The sequence below is a fragment of the Phaethon aethereus genome (assembly GCF_964289735.1).
Source record: "Phaethon aethereus genome assembly, chromosome: 2".
Classification (NCBI taxonomy): Eukaryota; Metazoa; Chordata; class Aves; order Phaethontiformes; family Phaethontidae; genus Phaethon; species Phaethon aethereus.
The window spans coordinates 14918556-14932241 of record NC_138582.1 but is presented as its reverse complement, the minus strand read 5'-3'; the positions used below and the strand labels follow the sequence as shown (position 1 = coordinate 14932241).

At 40.7% G+C, this 13686-nt stretch overlaps 1 protein-coding gene across 1 annotated transcript in view; it reads left to right on the top strand.

Moving 5' to 3' along the window:
- Nucleotides 1-6307, top strand: part of MTBP (MDM2 binding protein) — a gene marked incomplete at both ends in the record, with an annotated part of 35739 nt that extends 29432 nt beyond the window's left edge. The window contains 3 exons of the mRNA XM_082014634.1: nt 598-711; nt 2399-2464; nt 6272-6307. Of these exons, the coding sequence (XP_081870760.1) occupies nt 598-711; nt 2399-2464; nt 6272-6307 (216 nt within the window). The remainder of the gene's footprint in view (nt 1-597; nt 712-2398; nt 2465-6271) is intronic.
- Between the last annotated feature and the right edge of the window lie 7379 nt (nt 6308-13686).

Sequence of the window (13686 nt, the reverse complement as noted above, 5' to 3'; positions counted from 1 at the left end):
TCCCAGCGTTCTAGAGACGACAGTGTGTGACTGATGTCATATTGTCAAGTCATGGTGTCATACGTCCCAAGGCAAGTTGAGATGACCTGAGGAAGCATAAATTGGTGTGACTTACGCAGACCTGCAGCAAGTTTAAACATCTCTGATATAAAGAATGTCAGAGTAAATTTTATAACCTGACTGTAGCATCTGATTTTTATTATTATTTTTTTAATATGGGCTTGTCAAACAAGAGAATATCAATATAAAGTACTATGTGTATATATATGTATATAGTATTCTGGAAAAGAGAAAACCAAGCCACTATCAATTTTTTTTCTGTCTTCCAAGCCCCATGTAAATATTCACTGATTCTTTGCATTGCTGTGATATGTAAGCATTTCCTTAATTTTTGAGATGAAGGAAATGGAAATAGATTGCTAAATAACTGCCCAAGTTTGGTCAGTGGGTTGACAGCATTTGGCCGATGGATTAAAGACAAAGGCGAGATCAAAAAAGATCAGGTGTTCTATTGTATTATTTTTTTCCCTTCCCTTGGACGATTTTTCATACCAATCATTGGAATGAACTTTTGAGTGTGCTTCTATTGTTTCCAAGATGCTGAAGGAGGTGGTTGCTAAGACTCTTCAAAAAAATGGAATTGCAGAGGATCACAAGTGCTTTGCATCATGCAGCCAGCGACTATTTGAGATATCAAAGTTCTACTTAAAGGTAACTAGAAGACACGCTCTTACAGTTGTTTGTTCTTAGTTATGTGAATCCATTCCTGAATAAAACTTGAGATGGGCTGTGGGATTCTCAGACTTGATTAAGCTAATATTTCCTAGTGGTGTGTTAGTAGTGTGTTGGACTTGTCAAATGCAGAAGCTAGTTTTACAGCGTATTTTGGTGGTTGGTTGTTTCTTTTTAAACCTTATAAAACAGTAGTCTTTTATGTGAGATAACATGTTAAAGCAGTGGTCTGTTAGTCCACTTGGTTAGTTAGTTGGTCATACTTACACTGTATTGCTTCCTTAGCTGTTGTAGCTATCTCCCAGCCGTAGCTGTGGCAGCTCGGTTTCTAAGGCTATTGGCTCAATAGGTAGCTTACACAACTGACTCAGAAATTCTAGTTCCCTGACATGCTTGCAGAAGTCCTTGCAAATACTTTGTAAATGTGCACAACTATCTAACACATACTGACTTGGCAGCACCATGTAGAATTGCATCAACCTCATTTTTAGGCGATGAGAATTCCTTCCACAATACCTAGGAGACTTTGTGAGTCAATGCTTGAGCCCATGTTACTTAGTCTGGGCACAAAATCAAGTTAAATTACAGTACAGGGTGTTTAAATCTGTTGCTCGCAAGCTGAGCTGCTGTTTCTCTTCATTTGCATACATTTAGCCTACCAGTGTTTGTGAACTAACTCAATTTAGTGAACTTCAGTAAAGGTGATTTAAGCTAAATGAAGTTGCAGCTGAAGAGGGCTGAATGCTTCCACGGGCAATTAGAACATCTTGCTGATGAGCACCAACTTCTTAAATAATTAGAACACAGTTGTGCAGTCATTCTGTAAGCACTCCCAAAATCTCTCTGAAATATGCCCTGAAGGAAGAACTGTGTGTAGAGATGAGTGAGTAGGGCAAATCAGATGGGTTCACGGATCCATTCCAAAAAGAAGAGCAAAAGGAAGGGTACTGCAGTGATCCTGTCCTTCGGAAAGCTGATCGAGAGAGGTGTAGCGGGATTTTGTTCTCCTGAACTGTCTTACAGCCCCAAGTCTACAGGAGCCCTTTGAATCCTTTTCTGTGCTGCGTGCTTCAGAATTATGATACCATAGGTATCATTTTCCTTTGGAGACAAGTAGTATATGAATTTTCTTAGTTTTCTTTTCTCTTTAGGCAAAGTTATGTGCTCGCTTTGTTTCAAGACAGCGGATTAGCCCCAACCTGGGCTAATTGGACTGCAAAATGGACAAGACATTCTAGGTTTTTCCTTTCTTGCACTGATTTTCTTTCTCCACATCCTCCTTTCTGTTCTTTGCTAGAACTCTGTATTGCAATATAAGTGCACAGTTGACATCCATCTTTATGTAGAAATAAGTTTTCAATCAAGACTGTAAGAACTTTGAATATCACTTAAGAAGAAAAATATTTCTGGAAGTGTGCAGAAGGTTAGGAAAAGTGCAGCTCAATCATGCACTTGAGTAGTAGGTTTGGACTACTGTAGGGAAAGCTGCAACCCATTGGAATAGATTTAGATTATTAATTTTTTTTTTAAAGTCAAATTATTCTTCTGTGGTTCTGAACAAGGTGATAAAAAGGTGACACCCCTCTGGTTATTAGGGCTCTTAGAATCCAAATGAGAGTGAGCATATGAGTTTGCTAATTTCTGTGGCTTTGTGTTTCATATTTAGGATCTTAAAACTTCTAGAGGACTTCTTGATGAAATGAAGAAAACAGCAAATAGCAATGCTAAACAGGTAAGACCATTTGTTTATTTCTTCCTGTAACAAGCCATGGCTAAATGTAGCTGTGACAGCTTGGCTGTACAATGGTTTAGTCCACAGCTTTAAGAGATGAAGAGATGCATTCCTTTGGCTGTGGGTCTTGCTTCACTCGGATCTCGCGAAAACTTTCTCTGAATCAGTAGTCCAATGGCAAAATTTTCCAGTTACATATATTCAGGTTTTAGATGGTATTCTGGTTATATCTGCCAATACGATGTGCCACAGTGAGAAATGGAAATGAAGGCAATAAATGTTTTCACATCACTGGAAAAAAAAAAAGGAGAGATGAGCTTTTTCTTCACTTGAGAGAAGCCTGCATCATTAGGGAATTCTTCTTTCTTTGTGTTGAAAGAAATAAAATTTCTTTTCAAAGGTTAGAAAGCAATAAAGGGTGCTATAAAAAGAAATAAGTTTCTTAAAAGAAGTGATGAAAATCAGTAATTTTAAGCTTGGGAATAACTGTAAGCACCACAGATATTGGATGAGCCCATCTACAAGAAAGGCCAAAAGATGGATCCCGAGAACTACAGGCCTGTCAGCCTGACCTCCGTGCTGGGGAAGATCATGGAGCAGTTGGTCTTGAGTGCTCACAGGGTATGTGCAGGACAACCAAGGGATCAGACCCAGCCAGCATGGGTTCATTAAAGGCATGTCCTGCTTGACCAACCTGATCTCCTTCTGTGACCAGGTGACCTGCCCGGTGGATGAGGGAAAGGCTGTGGATGTTGTCTACCTGGACTTTAGTAAAGCCTTTGACAGCGTCTCCCACAGCATTCTCCTGGAGATATTGGTGGCTCGTGGCTTAGACAGGTTTACTCTTTGCTGGGTGAGGAACTGGCTGGATGGCAGAGCCCAGAGAGTTGTGGTGAACGGCGTTAAATCCATTTGGCATCTGGTCACAAGCGGTGTTCCCCAGGGCTCGGTTCTGGGGCCGGTCGTGTTCAATATCTTTATAGTTGATCTGGATGAGGGAATCGAGTGCTCCTTCAGTAAGTTTGCAGATGACACCAAGCTGGGTGGGAGTGTTGATCTGCTGGAGGGTAGGAGGGCTCTGCAGAGGGATCTGGACAGGCTGGATCGATGGGCAGAGGTCAACTGTATGAGGTTTAATGAGGCCAAGTGCAGGGTCCTGCACTTGGGTCACAACAACCCCATGCAACGCTTGTAGGAGGAGTGGCTGGAGAGCTGCCCGGCGGAAAAGGACCTGGGGGTGCTGGTTGACAGTCGGCTGAATATGAGCTGGCAGTGTGCCCAGGTGGCCAGGAAGGCCAACAGCATCCTGGCCTGTATCAGAAATAGTGTGGCCAGCAGGAGGAGAGAAGTGATTGTGCCCCTGTACTCGGCACTGGTGAGGCCGCACCTCGAGTCCTGTGTTCAGTTTTGGGCCCCTCATTACAAGGACGTTGATGTGCTGGAGCGTGTCCAGAGAAGGGCAACGAAGCTGGTGAAGGGTCTGGAGCACAAGTCTTATGGGGAGCAGCTGAGGGAACTGGGGTTGGTCAGTCTGGAGAAGAGGAGGCTGAGGGGAGACCTTATCGCTCTCTACAACTACCTGAAAGGGGGTTGTGGCGACGAGGGTGTTGGTCTCTTCTCCCAGGTAACTAGCGATAGGATGAGAGGAAATGGCCTCAAGTTGCGCCAGGGGAGGTTTAGACTTGATATTAGGAAAAATTTCTTTGCTGAGAGAGTGGTCAAGCATTGGAACAGGCTGCCCAGGGAGGTTGTGGAGTCACCATCTCTGGAAGTGTTCAAAAAACGTGTGGATGTGGCACTGCGGGACATGGTTTAGTGGGCACGGTGGTGTTGGGTTGATGGTTGGACTTGATGATCTCAAAGGTCCTTTTCAACCTTAATGATTCTGTGATTCTATTTGTGAGTAAGGTGGGACTTACGTGAACAGTAGCACAGAGGAAATGACAGGAGTAAATACTTTTGTCCTCCAGAAATTAAGTAACTCTGATTTAAATTCTGAAAAATGTGCTGAAGTGACTCCATGATTTAAAAAAAAAAAAAAGAAGTACCGTGCATATTTATATTGCAGTTTTCAAAAAGATAAATTAAATGGAAGGATTTGGACTGGGGTATTTAAATAAGAAAACCTAAACTCTTTAAGAAAATTGCTAGATCTCCACAGAATTTATTCTACGAGAGCAGTATTTATTGTGTTCTGTATTGCGTTCCCTTGTGAATTGCTTACTACAGACCATAAGGTTTCAAAAACTACATGGGTTGTGATGTGTGATGTGTGATTTTGAACAGGGATATTGTGCCAATGTGCTGTTTCTTACCACCATTTTTGTCTGGGGAGACCAACTGGTTATGTTCACTGTTGGCAAAAGAGGCGTTGAAATTGGAGATCTCTTAAGCTGGCCGCCTCTCCTTCTATTAGACAGTAGTTCGAAATGACCTTACAAAAAATATAATGTGGTCTGAACAACTACTGTTTGGGGAACAGCAGTAATAATGGTGGTAGATTCAGCAGTGCACAAATTATCCATTATGCTTTCTTCTGTGACTTTAAGAATTTTTTGTGCTGGAAGCACTAGCTGTTTAGTATTGTCTGTGCACCTTGTTACTGAAAGGCCACAATAAGGTCTCGCCGGAGCCTTCTCTTCTCCAGGCTGAACAACCCCAACTCTCTTAGCATGTCCTCACAGAAGAGGTGTTCCACCCCTCTGATCATTTTGGTGGCCTCCTCTGGACCTGCTTCAACAGGTCCATGTGTTTCCTGTGCTGAGGGCTCCAGAGCTGGACGCAGGACTCCAGGTGGGGTCTCACCAGAGCACAGTAGAGGGGCAGAATCCCCTCGCTCCACCTGCTAGCCATGCGGCTTTGGATGCAGCTTTGGGTGCAGCCCAGGCTATGGTTGACCATCTGGGCTACAGGCACCCGTTGCTGGCTCATGTCCAGCTTTTCATCCACCAAGACCCCCAAGTCCTTCTCGGCAGGGCTACTCTCAATCCCTTCACCCCCCAGCCTGTACTGATAGCAGGGGTTGCCCTGACCCAGGTGCAGGACCCTGTACTTGGCCTTGTTGAACCTCATGAGATTCACATGGGCCCATTCCTTGAGCTTGTCCAGGTCCCTCTGGATGGCCTCCTGTCCCACAGGCGTGTTAACTGCACCACTCATCTTGGTGTTGTCTGCAAACTTGCTGAGGGTGCACTTGATCCCAATGTCAATGTCATCGATGAAGATATTGCACAGTACTGGTCCCAGTACGGACCCCTGAGGGACACCACTTGTTGCCTGTCTCCATCTGGACATTGAGCTGTGGACCACTACCCTCTGGTGTAACCATCCAACCAGTTCCTCATCCATCCAGCAGCCCACCCATCAAATCCATCTCGCTCCAGTTAGAGAGAAGGATGTTGTAGGGGACCGTGTCAAAGGCCTTACAGAAGTCCAGAGAGATGACATCCATAGCTCTTCCCTTGTCCTCTGATGTAGTAACTCCATCCTAGAAGGCCACTAGGTTGGTCAGGCAGGACTTGCCCTTGGTGAAGTCATGCTGGCTGTCTCAAATCACCTCCCTGTCCTCCATGTGCCTTAGCAGAGCTTCCATGAGGATCCGCTCCAGGCACAGAGGTGAGGCTGACAGTTTGGTAGTTCCCAGGGTCCTCCTTGCTGCCCTTTTTAAAAATGGGTGCAATGTTTCCCTTTTTCCAGTCTCCAGGGACTTCCCCTGACTTCCATCACTTTTCAAATATCATGGAGTCTCAAGTTGTTTTCATGAACTGGAATTATGCAAATCGTTTGTTTTCTCATTTATTTTCCCAGGTGATTGAATGGGTTTTGGAGAAGACTGGCAAGTAGAGGTACTGCAAGGCTGCTATTCACACCTCCCTAGAAACTGCAGAGAGAGCACTTCCGATTGTAAGAAAAGCATTATACTGCCTAGCGCATGCACACACATAACTGCACACTGTTATACACACTGACTTTGGTCAGTGTAATTATTTAGACTCAATTCTCAAGCACAGTAGCATGTTTTGAAACTTTTTATGATGAAAGTTTTAATTTTTTAAAAAATTCAGATGAAAAAATGTTTTATTTTATATGCATATTTATTATGAATCATTGTTAAAAGGAGGATAGATGACTTAGTTTGATAAAGCTTTGTATGTTTTTCAACCAGTACATTTGTTTTTTATATGAATAAAAACCCCAGTGGATTTAATTTTAGTAAGAAAACTACTTTGTTTTATCTTATTGCGTGAAGACCTCTATTTATTACTACTTGCTTTTGTATAAACAGCTGTTTACAGTGTCAAGCATTGACATTTTATAGAATAATTAAGTTCCTATTCTGCAGGTGAAGCAAACATAATTAGCATTTGAGTCATAATTATCTCTGTGTTGTTGTATAAAGAAAAAGCAGGTCTTTTGGAACTTGATGCAAGTTCCCACTGAAGAAAAGATCATTGTTTTACAAGCTGAATTTCGGGTATGTTTTCATGCGTACTCTTTGTAACGCTCCTTAGAAACAATTCATAACAGAGTTCTGAGATTTCTTTTCATGAGGGGGAGGAGAAAATCAAAATGATAGCAGTAATGATGATTGTGAGAGCAGTGAAAGAGGTGGCATACTGTGATAAAATGTAATGGAAAGAACTTTTACTGGAGTTGCAAGCACAGTAAAATGCTAAACTCAGTTTGCTTAAGTCTCAGACATGTACCTGGCTTGTACAAGTGTAATTATTCCAGTTAGTATTATGTTGAATTGAGGAGTTCCCACCACCACAAATATATTTCACAGCTTTCGGTGTAAGGATTTTCTAACCATCACAAACTAACATGATTAAAATTGATAGAGATGCAGTGTAATTATTTGCTCTATTCTCCTGGAAGGAAAATTAATTAAGCAATACTAATATAAATGACATTTAATATTATGAAAAAGTAATTGAACTAAACTGTGTGTAGGTTACACTTAATACTGTAAAATCTAGTCATTCTCTAAAAAGCCTTCCTGATTTTGTGACATTATTCTTTGCTTAATTCTATTTTGGTAAATCCAAGCCCTAAGGAGGTTTTTTCTGCCTAACAGGATCTTGCATTTAACTCTTTTGTTCCTTTGTCCCAGTGTGCATTGTTCTCCTGAACTATACAAGACTTTTTATATGTGGGTGTGTACTTGTTCTAACTGCAGTCCCAGGGGCAGTAGGAAAAGCTGTGGAGCAGTTTCACTGTGACAGTGGGCTCTAGAGAGCACAGTTTGCCTTGGGGAGCGGGATTGCATTTGTCTGTGAAATGCCACACGTTCATAGAGTCCAGGTTAATAACTTAAAGGGTTTTACTGATTTGGTGAGATAGAAACACAATTGAGGTAGAAAATTAAATAACTATTTAACACGTGCATGCACAAAATTGCATCAATGTATTAATTACTATGTATGGCTCACATTTCTTCGCATTCAAGACAGAAATTGTTTCTTCATGTAATTGTATGAATAAGCTTAGAGCCAAACACTTTAAAATACACGAACACTTACACTTCTAATGTGTTAAATTTAAAATACTTTGCCCATAAAACAAGAAATTAATCAAGATATTAATCATCTTTAACATCCAATATTGAATAAAGTCTCTACTTCCAAATAGAGAGAAAAAAACCTTAAGTTATCATTTCTTATCTTCAGCCTGAATGCTGATAGTGTTGTCCAACTACTAAAGCAAGCTGCTGAAAGTTGCATTTCCTACTTCATTTGGGGGGGGGTTATATGCTTGAAATTACAAAAAAACTTGTCATTAATAAATTATGCATAAGTTGATAAGCAAAAGTACAGAAACTCTACATTTCATAAAATACCGGAGACTAGCTGCCATAAGCAAAAGAAAATCCATTTCAGGGAAGTAATTAATACTCTCTAACTGGCTTGCTTGATGAAAAACTATCTGCATGTATAGTAGCCTTGTAGAGCTACCATGTGTATGCCCTGTAGAGCCCCATCTATATATAGCCCTGTAGAAAAGCTTCTATAAAAAAGTGCTTTTTAAAAATATTTTTTAGTATTTTCTCATTCCTCTCTCACCTCTCTATGGTGTCCACAGTGGGCCCTAACTGTCTTACTTCATGAGCAAGTAGAACCCAGTGGTTATTGTTTCAATTAATTCTGTAGACTCAAAGGCTGGCCTGAAATAACGAGCAGGAAAGCAGTTAGGGAAGCATTTTGATGTATTGGTTGTTTGCATGATTCCCAGTGCTGCCCACGTCTCATTTGCACTTTGTTATTCGGTTGGTTTTTTTAGGATAGGTGATAGCTTGTTTATTACCATGACTCAATAACCCTGTGCACCATTTGAGCTGTGATAACGGTCTTTGTGCATGCTCAACCTACAAAAAAGCATGCAAAATAATCTGACTTAACAGTACTAAACCAAATTATCTCAACATCTGTCATAGTTCAAAAACCCCACGCTAAGAGTTCCCACATCTCAGCTAACGTGTTGTAAGTTATGTAATATAGAACGTAACATCACTCTTCGCCTCTGAACTTCAAATTATTTTCTTTTTTGTGGCTGGTGAACCCAAAATCCAATCTGCCCTACGCATGCTTTGCTGTAGAAGTTTTGGGTGCTTGCTTTCATGTTTTTCCAAATTGGGATATAAGTCATATTCACCAATATACATTTATGGTCTACCCACAATCCGTATTATGTGCTTATACAAGATTGGGGTAAGACAGCATGGATGTGGTGGCGATTACTTGGTGATACGGTTACTTTAATATTACAGCAATTGCGTGATGAATATCACTGGGCTACCACAGAACTTAACTTAGGTACAAACGCTTTTCCAAACTCTCAGGCTCTCCAGTTCTCCCTTGGGAGTTTTTTTCTAATGTCTCTGATTATTTACACAAGCACAGGAATTCTGATGAAGGAAACAAACTGAAAAGCTAATCCTATGTGGAAAAAGTAGCCAATATGTTCACAAGAGGTTGTAATCTTTGTTACTTTAAATATTTAGTGTTTTTCCCCTCATGCTTTTAAATTAAACTTTTGCCCTGGTTAATCTTGGGCTTCACTAACACCAAGCAGGCTGAAAGTTTCTTGAAATTTTGCTAGTGTATTATTAATATCTACTCTTTAAAATCATAAAGTCACCATTGAATTCAAAAGTTTCCATTTTGGATACAATTCCTAATTACTTTATAGTAATAGTGTATATATAGTAATAGTGTGTATTTATATAGTAATATATATACACACACTATATACTATAGTAATAGAGTGTGTGTGCGTATAGAGAGAGAGTAAATAGACCCAGTAAACAGCTTGTTACAAACCTGCCAGTTTGACTCATGAAAAATAAGATAAACTTACAAATCAGTGACAGTACAACACTCTGGACTGTGTTTTGTTTAGGCTCTGAAGCTCCAATTAACTTCTCAGCACAGGTAAGAGGACATTGAGAAGTCTCTTTGCAGATGGAAAACAGATCAACCTCTACTTCAAATCAGCTGCGCTTCTGAACATGAAGAGCTGGATGGAGTGTGTTCCCATGTCCCATGGGAAGAAGGAATACTTAACTTCCACAGAGAGAAAAAACACTCATTTCATTATTTGGCAAAGACCACTTCTAACGATGTCCGTGGTAGCGATTTACTTGGTAGTGCATAAGGAGTTGTGTTCTAATTTATGCAAGTACCTTAAGAGAGATGCTAGTTCCATTTAAAAGAGCAGGACTCTTAGGAAACACCAGTATGCTTCCCTGAACACAATCAGATCAGCTTTATTTTATTTTAAATTTTTTTTAACAAACACCTTATATCACATTTTTCCAGTAACATACATGTTCCAATATGTATCCAAGTCTTTCCAATGGTGAAGCTGCTATACAAACTTTCTGATCAGACTGTTCAATTTACAGTCAGTATTTTGTGAAAAAGAGTGAAATTCTAGAATTGCCCTTTTTAGGATTTCCATGAGGCTGGTCTGCCATACCTCAGGTAAGACTGAAGGAACAGACTTAAACTCCCCCAGTTAGCTTTTCTATTTGGGCCTCTTAAGTTAAGAATTACAGTAGAGGGGAAGAAAAACATCCTTTTTCCATAACCCTTCATAAGAACTAAGCAAGGCACATGTTGCCTCACTCCTTGAATGCAGAAGCTTGAGCAGAAGTTTCTGTTTTGGTTTTTTAACTTCTGTTAGCTGCCCAGTTAAATACAAGCAACAGAGAAAGCACTGTAACTCAGCAGGTGAGTCTGAACGATCTCACCCCAAAAACCTCTGTGGCCTTCCAGGAAATGCCAACAGCGAAAAAAAAAAAATGCTGTGTGTGTATGCTTTCAGCCTGGCATCAACAGCATCACCGTCACATGAACACCAAGCGTACCTAATCGAAAGCACCAATGCACCATTGACAGATCATTAATACTTTTTTGTTGTGTTTAAAAATTTTTAAAAGTCGTTCTGTCCATATGATGAATAGTTCTCCCAAGTAACTGAATTCTTACAGAATGAATGAGATTTAAAGTGTAGTTTCCCCAGCCCATAACCAAAGTACAACCTCTGAAACAGCTTGTTTGTGTACAAAGTAAGCTCACCTCACAAAAATCCAATAAATGACTTTATTAAATATATTCTTTTCCTCTAAAATATAAATATTCACTATACTCTTATAAATGTGGAGTAGGTCCATATTTCATTTGTCTATCCCATCCAAATACGAATCAGTCCAAAATCTGAAAATGAAGAAATAGCATCTGTAATTATCATTATTTTTTCTATAAATATATATAATATGAATTTTCTTTGCAAACTGTTTAGTTACTCGCTTATACTTCATATAGTACTGAGCACCTTAGATTACATACTGTGTCATTTAATTGTTGGTACTAATAAAGGAATTTGTAATATTTACAATGCACATATATGTTAAGTATAACATTCCAGTGATTTGTAAGTGTTGAAGGAATAAGGAAATAGTGCAGTATAGTTTACTTATGCATTTAACCTACCCCACAGTGTGCAGGTTTTCACTTTAACCTCTGGAACTTTCATAGGAGCCTGCATCCAGATTTTTAAGTTGTACTTTAGAACAGCGATAAAAGTGTCCTGAATTCACTTTTGAGAAACTTCACATAACGTTTTACTTGATGTGATATGAGTTCATACTCAAAGACCCAGTCCCCCCACGTACCGACTGCTCCCTGCTTCTCAGAAGACATTCTAGAAGCTTCAAAGCCAAAGGAGACCCAAAGAACTGCTACAGAAAGTTAGGTGAAGGGCAGCGGTCGCTAAATGGGAAATGTCCATTTGGAAACTATTGGCAAGTTATGTAACCTGTTATCTCCTACCTTGTGAATTAACACGAGGAATTAATTTGTAAGTGCAGGTACCGTGACAGTAAAGACAAAGTTCACAGGTAGGTGAATCGCCTCCCAGGCTGGCTCTTGGCTGGCGGGAGGTGCTCAGAGTGGGGCTGCTCTTCCAAATGGCAATTTAGCTGTTGTTCTTCAATGATTATTTTCAGTATTTGCAAATTCAGCCCATAATTTTTAAATTTGTTTTGATGATTAAGGTATCTATGGAAATCACCACAAACTAATTCCTACAGTGTGAATAAAGAGCATGACTTACACTTAACGCTCAAGACTTAGCTTGAAAACAACATGGAACCAAACTGTGTTTTTAATTTTCCTCTTTGCCAGCCAAGTGACATTAAATTGAAACTTGGGTGCTTTCTCAAGAATAAAAGAAGCCTTGTAGTATGATAAGCAAACTTCTACAAACTTTGGATTTATTACTGCCTGTACAGTTCCTGTCCTTCCAAGTGTGAACTTAGGGCAAAACTCTCAAAGAAAAAAACCCACCTGTATATGAAGCAGTTCTGTTTAACAAATAAGAGCAACATAAATGCCATTCCTGTTCTGCTTCTTTCTGTTCCCACCCAACCACATTAAGCCAATTTAGTAGTTCCAGGTACAAGCTGTGTGTATGATCTCGGACAGTGAAGGTCAGTGTTCCGCTTGCTGCCCGCTTTGTGCTCAGCATAACTGTGAATAAGGCCAAAACTCTGTGATTCGCATGTTTTGACTTAAAACAGTTAAGTTGTGGTACAAAACAGACACCCATAAGTTATGGGTACGGAGGCGAACACCTTACATTTCACCAGCAGGGAATAAATCTGGAGTTGCCAAGTCATGCTCGAGGAGCAGTTCCTTCCGTGTTAAGGCTCTTCTGGCAGTGCAGCTCATGTTCCTGCCCCGGTGCGTTTCGTCGCTGTTGTGGCCCTGCTTGAATTACTTTTCTGATTTAATCTAGAAAACTCTCAAAAAAATCACGTCTTCCTCCTTCCTCACATTTGTCGTTCTATCAAGACCACACAACCACCCTCAGCAGAGCTGAGGGGGTGACACAGTAGGGGTAGGAGGACAGGAAGCTCAGCACGGCTTTCTGTTGGAAAACTCTGCCCTGGAAACGTGCTGGCAGAAGCTCAAGTCACGCTTCAGCAGGGATTCAGGTAACTTGAGGATGTTCCTACCTATGCCCCACTGGCAGCCGGTGCTCAGTACATCGTTATAGCTAGTCTTGCTTTAGGTCCATCGCTAGGAATGTACACGAGATGTCTTTATCAGTTAATCTGAAAGTGCCCCTTGGCAGGGACCCTCCAGCTGTTCGCTGACCACTGCTCTATTGCTTTAGAGCATCCGACTCGAAGGTGCGTACCTGCATGCTCTGCTGAGTATTCAAACAGCAGGTTCTGATGCGCCCCAAAAGAAAAATCTTCTGTAAGTGGTGCACAGGTTAGCACAGAAAAAATATTTGTGTGGTGGGACAGTCTTGTTTGGAGAACTTCTACTCAACCAACCTTGAGCTTGCATCACAACCAACACCCACTCTTGTCTGCTTAGCCCTTTACTTATTCAATACAAACAAGTACATTGAAATAGGCACAATTTATGATTCTGAAACATTTACATGTATGGTACTACACGCTTTTACTGTCTGATACGGGATTTTAAAATCCCATTATTTACAATGAAATCTACAGTTTTCCTTGTCATGCCACCTCTTTAGCTGATCAAAATGAAACCTGGGCCTTGGAAGACTGCAGAAATGACCAAGGTCTGGTACTGAACCCCAGGCTGGGGTACGCTGCTAGCTGGTACGGGTTGCTGCTGATGTCTGTACTTCAGATTAGCATGGTTGCTCCATCTTTCTTTGAAGAAACGGATGTATCTCAC